General features: G+C 38.8%; 1 protein-coding gene across 2 annotated transcripts in view; it reads right to left on the bottom strand.

The window, feature by feature from the left end:
* The window catches only part of DENND4C (DENN domain containing 4C), a 116,920-nt gene that overhangs the window by 44,692 nt on the left and 54,480 nt on the right, over positions 1–17,748 (bottom strand). Inside the window, exons 18-22 of one of the 2 annotated variants that reach the window (XM_060199623.1) lie at positions 12,039–12,167; positions 11,733–11,877; positions 11,293–11,439; positions 3,540–3,662; positions 2,144–2,290 (exon numbers count right to left, since the gene is read on the bottom strand). In XM_060199623.1, the coding sequence (XP_060055606.1) occupies positions 2,144–2,290; positions 3,540–3,662; positions 11,293–11,439; positions 11,733–11,877; positions 12,039–12,167 (691 nt within the window). The remainder of the gene's footprint in view (positions 1–2,143; positions 2,291–3,539; positions 3,663–11,292; positions 11,440–11,732; positions 11,878–12,038; positions 12,168–17,748) is intronic. The other variant, XM_060199624.1, reaches the window with a different exon arrangement.

Below are 17,748 nucleotides of genomic sequence, written 5' to 3'. Positions count from 1 at the left end.
GCTCTAGTAAAATAAATAAAGGGGATGAGAGTAAAATAAATAAAGGGGATGAGGGTAGATAGTATACTGACTACACAAAGAGTTTTCATGCCTGAGAGTCCAAAGTCCCAGATTCGATCCCCCCTACTACCACCATCAGAAACCAGAACAGAGCAGTCCTTGGGTAAGTGTCCCAGGAGGTAGTATAGTAGTAGAGCTTTGGATTACCGTGCATGAGATCTCAAGTTCAATTCCCAGCACAACATGTGTCAGAATGCTATTCTGGCCTCTCTCTTCCTATTTCTTTCTTTTAAAATATTTATTTATTTATTATCTTTAGTTGCCCTTGTTGTTTTATTGTTGTTGTAGTTATTATTGTTGTCATTGTTGGATAGGACAGACAGAAATGGAGAAAGGAGGGGAAGACAGGGAGGGGGAGAGAAAGATAGACACCTGCAGACCTGCTTCACCACTTGTGAAGAGACTCTCCTGCAGGTGGGGAGCCAGGGGCTTGAACCAGGATCCTTACTCTGGTCCTTGTGCTTTGCGCCACATGCGCTTAAACACTGCGCTACTGCCTGACTCCCATCTCTTCCTATTTCTATTTCATAAAATATACCTTAAAATAAAACAAAATGAAATAAAAAGTAGGGCAGTGGATCAAGCGAGAGGTCCTGAGTTTAATCCCCAGCATTACATGTGCCAGAGTGATGCTCTGGTTACTGGTTATCCCTTCTCTCTCATTAATAATCTAACACACATACACACACCCTTCTCTCTCATTAATAAACCCAACACACAAACACACACACACACACACACACACACACACACACAAATAATAATAATAATGAATAAAAGGATGAAGAGATAGTATAATGGTTATGCAAAAAGACTTCCATGCCTGAGGCACCAGAGGTTCCAAGTTCAGTTCCTGGCACTACAATAAGCCAGAACTGAGCATTGCTATGGTAAAAAAGGAAAATTAAAAAAATAATAATGAGTATGATGGGATAGGATATAGCTCAGCAGAACGAGGCCCTGGGTTTGACTCCCGGCACTACATGATAAAGAGAATTCTACCCACACTCTTAAAACAAAACGAAACAAACAAACAAAAACTCTGCTGTAAATAGGATAGGAGAACACTTTATTTCTCTATCTCTCTTTTTTATTTCATATACCTACTGAACAATATTAAGAAAAAGCATAATGAACTGCATCTTATCAGACTACAAAAAGACTTTAGGAATAAGGAGTATTTCAATACTAATTTAATTAATTTCTATAAAGTCATGCAGGAGATAGTTGGCTACAGAGAAGTGGCTTTGTAGCTATTACTGATGAAGGGCAAAGGACATAAGCAAATTTTATTGTTTCTTAAATCATGTACTTAGATGTAGACCTTAAATGTACTTAGGAAGCCTACAACATAACTGAAACTAGTAAACTCAAATTCAAAGAATAGAGCTATTCATTATAAATATTTAATCCTACATAAGCAGTGGTTCAGAATGTCTTTAATAAGTAGACCAAAATAAAAGACACACTTTGTATGTATGTTTGTGCAGAACTTAAGTTACAGGAATCTTTTTCATCACTGCTACTCAGTGAGAACAACCAGGCTGCTACACATTTGCCACCAATCACATCATTGCCTCCCTGGATGTTCTCAGGGTACAGGAAGCTCTAGAATTCTCTACAATGAAAAGGAGAGGTTGAGCTAGATACTACAACCAAGGTGCCAAACAGCAGAAACACTAAGTAACCTTTAAAGAAAAAAAAAAGGGACCAGGTGGTGGCGCACCTGGTTGAGTGCACATGTGACAATGTGCAAGGACACAGGTTCGAGCTCCCAGTCCTTACCTGCAGCAGGAAAGCTTTGAAAGTGGTGAAGCAATGTTGCAGGTATCTGTCACTCCCTCTCTATCACCCCCCCCTTCCCTCTAGATTTCTGGCCATCTCTATCCAATAAATAAAATAAAGATAAAATAATAAGTATCTTTAAATAACTATTTTAACTTCTTTAGTTCTTTTAGTAAGATTCAAAGCTATTTCACCTCTTTAGTATGTTCATTACAATTAAATCAACTTAATGTCAAGATACATGTATATCTTTAGGAATATATTTTAAGTATTTAATACCCAATCTGTAAAAACTTACCAGTGCTATTTTTCCTGCCATTGATATCAAATATACCAGATGGAACTTTCACAATACTGCTGCCCCAGCCGGGGGACTCAGCAGGGCTCTGTGACTCTGCACTAGATTGTGAATGTTTTGTCACAGCAGCAGAAACATCACACACCTCTGAGGAAAAAAGAAAAAGATTTGAATATTATCACTGTACTTTTGCCAATACTGAACAGAAGCCACATATTGATCTCACATATTTGATGTATTTTTGCCAAATGTGTGTGGGGGTAAATACATAACTATGCTTTTAATGATTTATTATGTCTGGTCATTTTATACCTTAAATCTTTTCAGTACTGAATTAAATAAAAAAAAATAAGTTTTTTTTTTCTTTTTTGAAGTCTTTATTTATTACTGGATAGAAAAAGAAGGAAATTGAGAGGGGAGGCAAATATAGAGAATCAAAGAGACAGACAGACAGACACCTACAACCCTGCTTCACCACTAATAAAAATTTTCCCCTTGCAGGTGGGGACCAGGTGTTTGAATCTGGGTCTTAACGCACTGTGATGTGTGACCGTAACCAGGTGCACCACCAGCTGGCCCCATAAAACATTTTGACATTAATATTACAATTTCAGCATTTTTGAATGAGTAAAATTAGGCTATGGCCTTCAGCTTTACCCATCACTGACAAAGAAGAAGGGTTTGCTTCTGTCTAATTCTGGAGCATAAAGTAGTCATTACATAGTAATTCATACTTTAGTTGTGGAGCATAAATGTAAGCAACATTAAAAAAAGAACAGAATATGTTATCACTATACAAACAACCAAAGCATTCCCTTATACTGCCATGTAATTATTACAGCTCATCTCTCTACTTCAATGAGTTTCATTAAAATCAAATCACCACTTAGATATTTGAAGAAATTTTAGTAAAAGAACATTTTCAAATAAAAGGGGCACTGACAAACAAGTCTGATGGGGCAGGGGTAGATAGCATAATGGTTATGCAAACAGATTCTCATGCCTGAGGCTCCAAAGTCCCAGGTTCAATCCCCTGCACCACCATAAGCCAGAGCTGAGCAGTGCTCTGGTAAAAGACAAAACAAACAAACAAACAAAACAAGTCTGATGACTCAAAGTTTAGTCTGGTTCTAATGCAAATAACTAACTGTATGCTTTTGGCAAATATATCAGTGAGGTTACAGTTTCCTACAAAAACTGAAGGTTGACCTACAGAGTCTCTAGCGGTCTCTTAAAATCCTAAGTTCACTGACTGGTAAAATATAACTTATAGAATAATATTTAGATATTATCTCATAATCCTAGGTCTACATTTTTTGCAATTATCAAAATCGCCACCAAGATCGTTAAAACAGGTAGTTTTCTAATTGAATCTAATAAAACATCAATACTTAACCTTCTGTTTGCACTGTTATTTTAGTTATCAGTTCTTTTGCTACTTGTTCCTCAGACACATGGATTTCTGCATCATCCTTTATAAGTTCATCCTTAGATCCATAGCCTTGATCAGACTGACCACCTGTTAAAAAGAACTGATTTACACATAAAGGCATATTATGTATTATCTAATCATAAAACATCAAAGTCCGTTGATCTATTCAATTAAGTTAAGAGAAAAGACAAGAAAGTTTGCAAAGCACACAGAACACTTTAAAACAATAAGCAAAGGACAGTAGAAATGGAGACATTAAGAACTGAAATTCATTATAAATACGAAAGTACTAAACTATAATTTCAAGCATAAACTATAAATTTATAGACCTCGACGAGATGTTCTGAAAAGTTTCTTTTGAATTCTGTCTATAGAAGAATAGGAGGAGGAAAGGGATTAGGAAATAGCTCTTATGGTAACACATGTCAGGAAGACATAGGCTTGAGGCTCTAGCACACATGAGGATTACCAGACACAACACAGGGGGAGCATCATGAATGGTGGCACAGTGCTGTGGCATCCCTCTTTCTGTCTCTCTTTCTTCCCCTTCCCCTCTGTCTCTCAAGATGGAGAAAAAAAAAAGTCTGTTGGAAGTTGTGGAACTGCACAGGTCTGAGGTCCCAGCATGCAAGAAAAACAAATAAATAAAAAGATAAAAGAGTAAACAAAACAAATGTTCATTTGCTTACTTTTGTTCAAAGAAATTCTGGAAAAATATACCAGGAAATAATAAGATGGGGTATGTATAAGGAGAAGGGAGAAACAGGATGGAAGGGAAGGAAAGGGACTTCTTTAACTTGAATATATGTAAAAAATTAAATCAACAAAGTGAAGGTATTAACTAAAATTGAAAACAAAGAGAAATATGAATAACATAACCACACTGAAAGGAATGGAAAAAAAAACTAATGTTAAGAAATTTTAAGGGGTCAGGTGGTGGTACACCTGGTTGAGTGCACACGTTACAGTGCACAGGACCCAGGTTTGAGCCCCAGGTCCCACCTGCAGAAGGAAATCTTCATGAGTGAAGCAATACTGCAAATGTTTCTGTCTCTCTCCATCTCTATCACCTTCTTCCCTCTTGATTACTATCTATCCAATAAACAAAGATAATAAAAGTTTTTTTTAAGAAACTGAGTATATTATTTTGAGTGTATACCCTAATTTTGGGGGCAACATTCAAACCCTGAACTTCTAACATTTGTTTCTCACAGGACAAAGGGTGTGACACTTCTAAAATTATTCTATTTGTACAACAGGAAGAACAAAAAGTGTGATGATAAATGTTGGGAACCAGGATTTTTTAAAAAAATATTTACTTATTCCCTTTTGTTGCCCTTGTTGTTTTACTGTTGTGGTTATTATTGTTGTTATTGATGTTGTCATTGTTGGATAGGACAGAGAGAAATGGGGAAAGAAAGACACCTGCAGACCTGCCTCACCGCTTGTGAAGTGACTCCCTTGCAGGTGGGGAGCCAGGGACTCAAACTGGGATCCTTACGCCAGTCCTTGTGCTTTGTGCCACGTGTGCTTAACCCACTGCACTACTGCTCAGCTCCCAGAAACCAGGATTCTTAATAGATAAAAAGGGATTTTAAAAAATTATTTATTTCCTTTTGTTGCCCTTGTTGTTTTATTGTTGAAGTTACTGACATCGTTGCTGTTGGATAGGACAGAGAGAAATGGAGAGAGGAGGGGAAGACAGAGGGGAAGAGAAAGATAGACACCTGCAGACCTGCTTCACCTGCAGGTGGGGAGGTGGGGGCTCGAACCAGGATCCTTATGCCAGTCCTTGTGCTTTGTGCCATGTGCGCTTAAACCCATTGTGCTACTACCTTACTCCCACTGGGATTCTTTTTTTTTTTTTTTAATGTAATGAAAGAAAACAAAGAAAATCCTGTGGGGATGATTTGGATTTGGTGACATTTCGGAAACAATATGCATATTTCAAGCTAAAATGAAAATTTCTAGAAGGACTAACATCCTAATACCAAAGTCCAGACATAGGTTCCTGATGCCTACATTCCATTAGAAGGAATCCAAGATCCTGGAGGAAAGGATTGATTTCCAGAGCTCAGTCAAGAAATATACAAGGATGAACTAGGATGAATTTGTTGTGTAAGAAAGTGTGAAAGTGCTGACAGAGGGCAGGACTTGTAGCTCACTATATCTGATAGAGTGATGCTCTGGATTCTCTCTCATACACTGCTGCATATGAAATTCTCTCATGTCTTTTTTTTTTTTTTAACCAGAGCTCTGCTCAGCTATGGCTTATGGTAGTCTGGGGATTGAAGCTGGGACTTCTGAGGATGCCTCAAACATGAAAGTCTTGCATAACCATTATGCACTAGCTTCCCCACCCCACATCATTTAAATAAGAGAATCTTAAAAATCTTAAAAAAAAAAAGAGGTACTAATAACAAGAGACCCATCAAAATAGAATATAATAATATTATTTTTATAAATGTGAAGAAAGAGTTGGCTAAGTCACCACTTTACAACTATAATAGACTCAGGCAAGAATCGTTAATGGATGCTGTTTAAAAGAAGAAAGTGTGGGGTTGGGCTGTAGCGAAGATGGTTAAGCGCACATGGCACTAAGTATAAGGACCGGCGTAAGCATCCTGGTTCGAGCCCCTGGCTCCCCATCTGCAGGACGGAGTTCGCTTCACAGGTGTTGAAGCAGGTCTGCAGGTATCTATCTTTCTCTCCCTCCGTCTTCCCTTCCTCTCTCCATTTCTCTCTGTCCTGTTCAACAACAATGGCGGTAGTAATAACAATAATAGCAACAACGATAAACAACAAGGGCAACAAAAGAGGAAAAAACAGCCAAGCCCCAGCAATAACCCTGGAGACAAAAAAAAAAAAAAAAGTGTGAGTGGTCTGGGAGGTAATGTACCAGATAAAGCATTGGACTCTCAAGCATGAGGTCCTTGATCCCAGGCAGCATATGCACCAGAGTGATGTTTGGTTTTCTCTCTCTCTCTTCCTACCCCTCTCAAAATAAATAAAATAGGGGTCTGGGCAGGAGCACAGCAGGTTAAGTGTGCATGGCGCCAAGCGCAAGGACCTGCGTAAGAATCCCAGTTAGAGCCCCCGGTTCCCTACTTGCAGGGGGGTTGTTTCACAAGCAGTGAAGCAGATCTGCAAGTGTCTATCTTTCTCTCCCCATCTTCCTCTCCTTTCTTGATTTCTCTCAGTCCTATCCAACTACAATGACAGCAATAACAACAACAACGATAAACAACAAGGGCAACAAAAGGGAAAAAATTAAATAAATAAAATTAAAATAAAAGAAAGTATGATAAGAAAGGATATTATTGTTACTGGGAAAATTAGAAAGTTACATGCAATAGAGTGAAGTTGGACTACTAACACTATATGCAAAAATTAATTCAAGATGGATTAAAGATGTGGACATCAGAGCTGGGTGATGGCTCACCTGGTTGAGCACATGTTACAATGTGCAAGGGGGTTCGAGCTACTACTAAGTCCCCACTAGTGGGGGGAGGCTTTGCAATTAGTGAAGCAGGGCTGCAAGTGTTTGTCTCTCTCCCTCTCTATGACCCCCTCCACTCGATTTCTGGCTGTGTCTATCCAATAAATAAATATAGAACTCTATCAATAAACTAGATGGTCTCTGTAAGTGAAAGAAACTATCATATCATCAAAACAAAAAGACAGGACTGGAATATGGCACAGCAATAACTCTATGCTAACCTTGCATGTGTGAAGCCTTTGGTTCAATCACCAGTACTACATAAAATGGCATAGAAATGCCCTGGGTTTTCTATCTTTCCCTTAATTAAAAAACAAAACAGGGAGTCGGGTGGTAGCGCAGTAGGTTAAGTGCACGTGGCGCAAAGCACAAGGATCAGGCAAAAGGATACTGGTTCCAGCCCCCGGCTCCCCACCTGCAGGGGAGTCGCTTCACAAGTGGTGAAGCAGGTCTGCCGGCATCTTTTCTCTCCCTCTCTCTGTCTCTGTCTTCCCCTTCTCTCCGTCCTATCCAACAACGACGACATCAACAACAACAACAAAACAAGGGCAACAAAAGGGGGAAAAAAGCAATTAAAAAAGGGGAGAAATTAAAAAAAAAAAAGAAATAGAGCAAATGTGGCAAACTAAAATAGAATGAAACTAGATAAATGAGTCTGAAATTATCCCAAGAAAATTCTTCTTAAAGACTTTAAAGTTCTGCTATTTAAAATCAAAACTAGAACCAGTCACTAGAGAATTATAATAGATGTCAATGTTAAGTACAATAAACAAAAAATAAAACTCTTCTACGTTCTACTACTTATTACTTCACCATTCTAACTCTGAGTTTGCCACTTAGCAAAAAGAACTAAACTTCTTTAAATATTGCTATTTCAGACATTTTTTTTTTCTACTGGCCCTCTCAGAAAGTCTGGTAAATTACTACAGAACTATGAGATAGACACTAAAATGGGAACTGAGTATATTGATTAAACCCAGATATCCATGCCTTCCTTCCAACAAGCTAAATGACTCAGTGTCAGGTTATCAAGAGAAAAGATGCTGAGATAATCCTTAATGAAGAGTAACTTAAGTACCAGGTTGTAAGTCTCCCAAAGTATCAAGTGAAATCACTAGAAACTCTATAAAGGTACATAATGACTATAACTCAGCATTAGAGCTTCCTTCAGCCATCTGAAATGAAGTTGAATAGAAGGATATATATGAAAAGAGAGTCTGAAGAGTCTTCTCCAACTATTAGAATCTTAAGCCAAGTATGATGTATGAGATTGTTTTTTCCATTAAAGGATTAAATTGTCTCTACAATGAGACAAAAATCTAGAAAAGTAAAGAGAATGCTTATCTAGTCTTCTTATTGTTGCTATTATTGCTGGTGAAATGGTCTTATATTACAAATTTATTTTCTTGATTTTTCATGAATAAATTCAATTTCTCTATAAGTATGAGGAAAAACAAAAACACAACAAGAAAGGCTGGAAAAAGTCTCAAGAGTAATGCAAAAGACTCTCATGCCTGAGTCACCAAGTCACCAGAGCTGAACAGTGGTCCAGTTTTTGTTTGTTTTTTTAAAAAAGGTGGTCTGGGAGATGGTGTAGTGGATAAAGCACTGGACCCGCAAGCATGAGGTCCCAAGTTTGATCCCTGGCAGCACATGTACCAGAGTGATGTCTGGTTCTTTCTCTCTCTCCTCTTATCTTTCTCATTTCTAATTAGTAGATAAATAATAATAGTAGTTAAAAAAAAAAAAGGAGCGTGGGAGACAGAACTTTGGTGGTGGGTATGGTGTGAAACTATACTTTGCAATTTTATAATCTTGTAAACCATTATTAATCACAAATTTTAAAAATATCTCTTCTGCCCATGGGAATATGATAAATAAAATCATAATAACCTTTTAAAAAAGTGGCTTTAAAACAACAGTCTTGCTGAGATCATACATTACTATGCATGAGGACTCGGGTTCAAGCCCATGGTTCCCACCTGTAAGGGGAAAGCTTCACTAACAGTAAAGTAGTGGTGCAGGTGTCTCTCTCTGCTTGTCTCTGTTTCTATCAGAAAAAAAGAGGGAGTGGTCCCAGAGGTGGCGCACTGGTAAAGCATTGGACTCTCAAGCATGAGGTCCCGAGTTCAATCCTCAGCAGCACATGTACCAGAGTGATGTCTGGTTCTTTCTCTCCTCCTTTCTCATTAATAAATAAAAATAAATTTAAAAAAAAGGGGGGGAAGGCCACCAGGAGCAGTGGAAGCCCCGAGCAGGAAGCCCCTGCTCCAGTAACAACCCTGCTGGAAAACAAATGAATGCATGAATAAATAAATAAAATGAAGATCTAGAGGCTAGCAAAACAGCTCACCTGGGAGAGCAACTGCTTTGCTATGCGCAACTCAGGTTCACGCCCTTAATATATATATCACACAGGAATACTATGGTACTGAAAGGAGCTGTGGATGCTCTGGTATTTCTCTCCCTCTCGCTTGGTGCTGTCACTCTATATATCTGAAAGAGTTGGCCTGGATCACCAGGTTCCAGATGCCATCAGGATGCCGGCCAGGCTTCCCTGGACTGAAGACCCCACCAATGTGTCCTGGAGCTCAGCTTCCCCAGAGACCCACCCTACTAGGGAAAGAGAGAGGCAGACTGGGAGTATGGACCAACCAGTCAACGCCCATGTTCAGCGGGGAAGCAATTAACAGAAGCCAGACCTTCTACCTTCTGCAACCCACAACGACCCTGGGTCCATGCTCCCAGAGGGATAGAGAATGGGAAAGCTATCAGGGGAGGGGGTGGGATATGGAGATTGGGTGGTGGGAATTGTGTGGAGTTGTACCCTTCCTACCCTATGGATTTGTTAATTTATCCTTTCTTAAATAAAAAATAAATTAAAAAAAAAAAAAGAGTTGGCCTGGAGTGGTAAGCCCCTGGCAATGATTAAAAAAACAAAAAAGAAGAAGAAAAAAGGAAAAGGAAGTCTCACCGAAGTTCCTACTTGTTCAAAGTTAATTATAAACTGGATTAAGTCCTTATGCTGCATGCCTCTGGAAATAATGTGGTAGCTTTTAGCATAAGAATTCAGCAGTCTTGACAAGCAAAAACTACCTCAATGGCTGAAATACTAATTAATGTCTGTAAAATTATTTGGTATTATGAAGCTACAAACTAACTTCAAAATAAGAATCACAGCAAGACACAGTGTATTTTCAAATGAGATATTCAGAAAACATTCACAAAATGTCATCTAAGAGTGAGTACACTTATCTGAAGGAGAAAAAGCCAAGAAAACTGAAATTGTTTCCCATTTATAACCATACTTAAAATATAACAAAAAGTCTCTCCCCCACCCTTGCATGTCAACAAATTTAACCTAGTAAATGGGAAATTACCTGAAGTAGTTAACATTCAAGGGCAGAATTAATGCACACGTGTATCCATAGCTTCACGTCATACAATTCTGTCTGCACCCCACACCATGACAGCCAAGGACAAATGCAGCACCAAGAACAGCACAGAGCAAAAAGCAGAGCAACAAAGAGCAGAGAAAAGGAAACTTCAGTCATCGAGACAGTTCATCAGATGGAGTACAGGATTAGACTCAGAATTCTTTCTAAAGAAAAGCTTGAAATATTAACAACAAAAAGGGAAAAACAACACAAGAAGAAGGATGTGCAACACACATCTATGTGTTCAATGTACACTCATTCCTAACTTCAAAGATAGAGGCTATACTCATATCTTTGTGTGTAAAAGCTGCTTCAACAGTTTCTCCGATTAATAAAATATACATTTAAAATAATGACTCCAAACTGTTTCCCTCTTAGGGTATGTGACTTATTTTCTTCTCTTTACTGTCCACAATCTCACATTTTTCATAAATATTTTTACTCAGTGAAAAAATATGCATCTTCTGCCACTAACATTCAAATTCCTGAGCTCGAAATTCCTAACAATTATGTCATAAGCTCTTAAAAATCAACAATGAACTAAGACAAAGAAACTAAATAAAATCTTGATCACAGCACTCCAAAGTTAACTTTAACTACAGGAACTAAAGAGAAGTGATCTGCACCTCAAATGTAATTTCTCCCTTTGCTCATCCACAGTATTCTTCAAGTACTCATATTACACAAACTTGAGAAATGAAGGTAAGAGCTTTTTTTTTTTTTAATAAAGAAAGACTTAACACGAGAGTAAGTGAAGGGTTAGTAAAATCGATTTTAGTACCTGTACTAGAGTGATTATCAATGGAATCAAAACTGATTAAATCTCTGACGAAGACTGTGTGCTCCCCATTGTTAGCATCATTAGAACTATCCACGCTACCGTGGCTCACCGTGTCCCCATCACTTCCACCTGTGGCATTCTGAGGCGCTAATAAAGATAAGGACAATAGTAGTTCAATAACTCATAAACTGATATTAGCTGAAACCACACATAAATGGCCCAGAGTTCATTTAAAGTTGCAGGACACATTCTAAAACTTGGGGGGGGGGGGTGAAGGGGTGAGGGGTGGGGATTTTGGACCAAGATGATTTCTCTTTAGTTGCATGTAAAAATATTAGTCGGAAATTCACTCAAGTTTTCTACTTCATATAATTAAGAACGTACATGCTTATAAAGTTTAAGGCTTAACAAAAAAGTATCTTTCAAATCATGTGTATTACCTGATATTGAAGAGACCTGTGACTTTTGCACAGTCTTTTTAAGTGGCTGCCTAAATTGTGCCAAGCCACGTACCACATTCCGTACCTTCGTCCATAAGAAGATACCACTGCGGGTACTGCTAGGCCATGGGCTCTCCAAAACTACCTAGAGGTAAAAATACTGTTTATTAGAACTATATGCTTAAATATATAGACATATATAAAGAATTATAAACCCCAAACCTCTAAGTTTTATGAGTATAACAATAGACAAACATTATCAATCTTAATAATCAACATGTATTGCCTAATGTCAATATTACTTACCTTATTATAATAACCATAAGTAATAGCATTTGGTTTTATCTTAGCAGTTTTCATTTCAAATAAGACTCTTACTGCTAACACAGGATGACCCCAAAGTCCACAAAGCTGCATTACTACTCGATAGCACACCTAACAAAAAAATAGCATAAAATAATTAGTAGTTAGCATATTATAGTCAACCTGTGATTTAGTTGAGATTTTAAAAAGTTTTCAAAGATTTATTTTTAAATATTTATTTTGGATAGAGACAGAAATTGAGGGGGCTGGGTGGTGGCGTACCTGCTGGAGTGCACATGTTACAATGTGCAAGAACCCAGGTTCAAGCCCCTGCAGGGGGAAAGCTTCGCGAGTGGTGAAGCAGTGCTGCAGGTGTCTCTCTGTCTCTCTCCCTATCTTCCCTCTACCCTCTCAATTTCTGGCTGTCTCTATCCAATAAAGATAATAAAAAAATTAAAAAAAAAAAAAAGAAATTGAGAGAAGGGTGGTATAGAGAGGAGGGTAAGAGAGATACATGCTGTACTGCTTCCTGCTCATGAAACTTCCCCCTGCAGGTGAAGACCAGGGATTTGAACCAGGCTCCTTATGCACTGTAATGTGTGTGCTCAAATAGGTGCACTAACTCCGGCCCCCTAAATTTTTATTTTATTCTATTTTATTTTTAATAATAGAGAACAAGAAAGTCACTCTGGTGCATACAATGCTAAGGACCAAACCTCAGACCTGCTCATGCCTGTAAATACAGCACTTTATCCACTGTGCACCCTTGGGTTGTTTTATTAGTGACTTACAAATTAAGATGCATTCACTAATTAAAGTACCAGAATTAACTATTATTTCACGTAAGATCTAAGTGCACATGTTCTACTTCAGTAATTGAGTTTATATAATAATGACCATAACTCCCTGATGAATTTAAGGAATTCATTTTAAAAATCAAGCATGAAGGGAGTTGGGCAGTAGCGCAGTGGGTTAAGTGCAGGTGGTGCAAAGCACAAGGACCGGCGTTAAGGAACCTGCTTCACAGGCGGTGAAGAAGGTCTGCAGGTGTCTATCTTTCTCTCCCCCTCTTTGTCTTCCCCTCCCCTCTCATTTCTCTGTCCTATCAACAACGACAATAATAATGGCTACAACAATAAAAAAAATAAGGGCAACAAAAGGGAATAAATATTTTTTAAAAATGTCTTTAAAAATTCATTATGGGGAGTTGGGCAGTAGTACAGCGGGTTAAGCGCATGTGGCGCAAAGTGCAAGGATCGGTGTAAGGATTCCAGTTCGAGCCCCCGGCTCCCCCTCTGCAGGGGGGTTGCTTCACATGAAGCATGTTTGCAGGTGTCTGTCTTTCTCCCCCTCTGTCTTCTCCTCCTCTATCCATCCTATCCAACAACGATGACATCAATAAAAACAATAATAACTACAACAATGAAACGTCAAGGGCAACAAAAGGGAATAAATAAAAAAAAAATTTTTAAATGCATTATGTATGAAGCTAAGTTTTGTTTTTTGTTTGTTTTATCAGAGCACTGCTTACCTCTGGTTTATGATTGTGTTGGGTATTGAACCTGAGACTTTGGAGCCCCGAGCATGAAAAGTCTCTTTGCATAACCAATATGCGATCCACCCTCAGCACTTCTCAGCTGATTTATGGTGGTGCTGAAAGGGTTGAACCTGGGACTTCTAAAAATTAGATATGAAAGGCTGTTGCTCTAACTCTGGTGCTGTCTCCTAGGCCTACATGCTTATATTTTATTTAATTAATGTTATCACCAGGCTTATCACTGGGGGTCAGTGCCTGTACTTCACTGCTAAAGACAGCCACTTTCCCCTTTTATTTTTCTTTAAATTACACTAGAGACAGAGAGAAATGGAGAGAAAGTGGAGGAAGGGGAAAAGGAGAGACTTGCAGCTTACTCCACTGCCAAGTGAAGCTTCCTCACACCTGACCCCGCACGTGGAGACCCAGGGCTGAAGCTCAGGTCTTTGCACTCAGCAACTTATACACAGGAGACATATCATAACATTTACTGGGGCAACAGTAAAAAAAAAAAAAAAAAAAAAAAAAGTTGGTTTTTTATAATTATAATTGCTGCATATTATTAGCAAACAGAAAAATAACTATGCCAGAGATACCACAGAAACGTAATACCTATAGGAGAAAAAGACATTTTGGACAATTTGTGGGATTATATCAAGTTGTGAACTTAGAAATTGAAAAAAAAAACAAAAAACAACTCCCCACCTGCAGAGGGAAAGCTTTGCAGGTGGTAAAGCAGTACTACAGGTGTCTCTCTTGTCTCTCTCTCTCCCTATCTCCCCTTCCTCTTTTGATTTCTCGCTGTCTATCCAATAAATAAATTGTTAGGAAATTGTGAGGATGTGGTAGAGCCTGGCAGGGCTTGACCTAAGAAGTGTGTCTATCCTGTCAGTCTCTCTCTCTACCGAGAGGTTGAGCAAGGAGGGACAAAAGGAACCCCAAAGGTTTGTCTCGTCTTATCAGACTCCCTGCCTCACAAAGCACCTTGCATTCCTGATACTATGACCTGCTCCTTTATTATCTACATAATCATCGTTTTGCCTGAAAGATCCCCACCCATTCCATTCCTTTCTACCCTCAAGACCCTTCCTGCCTACTAGTTAAAACCCTTGCAACAGTTGCTAAGGAAGTTACCTTTCCCAGCCCCCTTTTGCCTTTCTCTGCCCCTTTCCAAACCATGTCAAGCCATTTCCATTTCTGACTTGCCACTTCCAAGTCAGACCTTTAAAAGCCTGGGCCGCCTGATCAATAAAGAACTGAACTGCCTCGCAGCCAGGAGCTCCAGTCGTGTTCTCTCCAACCCAGAGAGTATGTGCCTGAGTATGCAACCCCATGCTAGCCCAGCAATAAATAAAGGTAATTTTAAAAAAAATTTAAAAAACCTAATCAAGGACTAGGCTGTAGAGAGCATAGTAACATAATTTGTACTTATTCTCTCACAGAATATTGTATATTGCAGTATTTTCAGATGTTGTATGCTTTTCAAAAAGGGAAAACACATTTCAGGCATAAAATTAATCCTATCACAACAATGTTAGGATACTTTAATATAAAAAAGATACTTCAACATATTAATTGTCAATTAATTGCTCAATGCTTTGTTACTGTTATCGCTTTTTTGTTGTTGTTGTTGTTGGAGAGGACAGAGAGAAATCAAGAGAGGAGGGGAAGACAGAGAGTGGGAAACAAAGATAGACACCCGCAGACCTGCTTCATCACTTGTTAAGCGACCCTCCCTGCAGGTGGAGAGCTGGGCGCTTTGTGCCTTGTGTGCTTAACCCACTGTGCTACCGCCCGGCCCCCTGTTGTCTTTTTTTTTTTTTTACCCCCTTCTTTTTAACCACATTACTGCTCAGCTCTGGTTTATTTATGTTGCTGATGATAGAGGAATGAGCATGGGACTTTGGAACCTCAGGCATGAATGTCTTTTTTCATAACCATTATGCTATCTTTCCCACTCCGCATTACAATTCTTAATGCCATATGTTGGTTTCAAGCTTTTTTTTTTTAAAAAAAGAATTATTTAAAAAATTAGTTATTGCTAAAGGCTATAAAGTACATCTTCCATACTTCCATCTTCTTCATTTAAAAATAATTTGCTTATGGGAGTCAGACGGTAGTGCAATGGGTTAAGCGCACATGGTGAGAAGCTCAAGGATGGGCGTAAGGATCCAGGATCCCCTGGCTCCCCACCTGCAGGGCAGTCGCTTCACAGGCGGTGAAGCAGATCTGCAGGTGTCTGTCTTTCTCTCCCCCTCTCTGTCTTCCCCTCCTCTCTCCATTTCGCTCTGTCCTATCCAAAAACAATAACAACAACAATAAAAATAAACAAGGTAAAAAATAATTTGTTTATATGGAAGTGAGGAAAACAGGGCATCACTTTAGCACATGAGATGCTAGGGACTGAACTCAGGATCTCAAACCTGAGAGTTTAACTATGCTTTATTTACTTCTGAGCTGAGATACAATTTGTCTTGTGGGTGCTCCTTTTTTATCCAGTAATAGATACTCTGAATTTTTACCCCAATTTAATTTTAAATAGCACACTGGCTCAAGGTATCATTTACAGTTATTTCAACACCAAAAATATTTTAAAAGGAAAAAAATTAAGAGAAGCCTAAATAAGTGTCCCAATTTCTTTGATCACATACTGAATAAGTTTCTCTTAGAATGGTTCTGAGGCTTAAGAGAGATAATTTCTTTTTTTTAAATTTATTTTATTTTATTTATTTATTCCCTTTTGTTGCCCTTATTGTTTTATTGTTGTTGTCGTTGTTGGATAGGACAGAGAGAAATGGAGAGAGGAGGGGAAGACAGAGAGGAGGAGAGAAAGATAGACACCTGCAGACCTGCTTCACCGCCTGTGAAGCGACTCCCCTGCAGGTGGGGAGCCGGGGTTCGAACCAGGACCCTTATGCCGGTCCTTGTGCTTTGCGCCACCTGCGCTTAACACGCTGCGCTACAGCCCGACTCCCAAGAGAGATAATTTCTACAAAATATTTAGTACATTATTCACTGAGTTCTTCTGGTATATTATTATACATTATGTATATCAGCTGATTTCATCCTAAAATTAATTTAATATGGAAGATACTATTTTTCAAAAACATGACTTTTTCTCCTCCAAGAAAAATTATCTTATCTAGCAATGTTTCAAACATTTTTTGGTCACCCCTGAGAGAAAGATGGGTTGCTATGGCATCTAGTGTGTAGAGATCATATATGCTACTAAATATCTTATGTACAGTCAGGGTCCTATAATTCTTAATTATGTGAGTAAAATGTCAACAATACCAAGGTTGAGAAACTCTTGACATTTTCAGGTGCATAAATAATATGAAACACAGATTTTAATAATTTATCCTAGTACATTAGTCTTAAGTGGAGAGCCAGTTCGAAAAGGTTATTACATATTTTCTTCAAGCATGAAAGGCTTTTTTGCATAACTGTTATGCTATCTCCCCAGCCCATTTATTTTCTTCTAAGAAAGTTAAGGTGGTCTGGGGTCTAGCACAGTATGTAAAGTGCTGGGCTCTCACATATGAGGTCCTGAATTTGATCTCTGCCATCACATGTGCTGGAGTCATACTATGGTTCTCCTCCCCTCCTAAAATAAGTAAACCTCTATTTAAAAAAATAAAATCGGGAGTCAGGCGGTAGCGCAGCCGGTTAAGCGCAGGTGGCACAAAGCGCAAGGACTGGCGGAAGGATCCCGGTTCCAGTCCCCAGCTCTCCAAGGGAGCCGCTTCACAGGCAGTGAAGCAGGTCTGCAGGTGTCTATCTTTTATCCCCCCCTCTGTCTTCCCCTCCTCTCTCCATTTCTCTCTGTCCTATCCAACAATGATGACATCAATAACAATAATAATAACTACAACAACAAAACAACAAGGGCAACAAAAGGGAATAAATAAATAAATATTTTTTTTAAATCTTTAAAAAATAAAATTACATTAAGAACAAAATGGGGAGTCAGGCAGTAGCGCAGCGGGTTAAGCACACGTGGCGCAAAGAGCAAGGACTGGTATATGCATTCCGGTTTGAGCCCCTGGCTCCCCACCTGCAGGGGAGTCGCTTCACAGGCAGTGAAGCAGGTCTATAGGTGTCTTTCTCTCCCCCTCTCCATTTCTCTCTGTCCTATCCAACAACGACGACAACAATAACTACAACAACGAAGGCAAA

Source organism: Erinaceus europaeus, chromosome 10 (genome assembly GCF_950295315.1).
Source record: "Erinaceus europaeus chromosome 10, mEriEur2.1, whole genome shotgun sequence".
Lineage (NCBI taxonomy): Eukaryota > Metazoa > Chordata > Mammalia > Eulipotyphla > Erinaceidae > Erinaceus > Erinaceus europaeus.
Note: the sequence above shows the minus strand (reverse complement) of the source record. Positions and strands in the feature narration are given on the sequence as shown.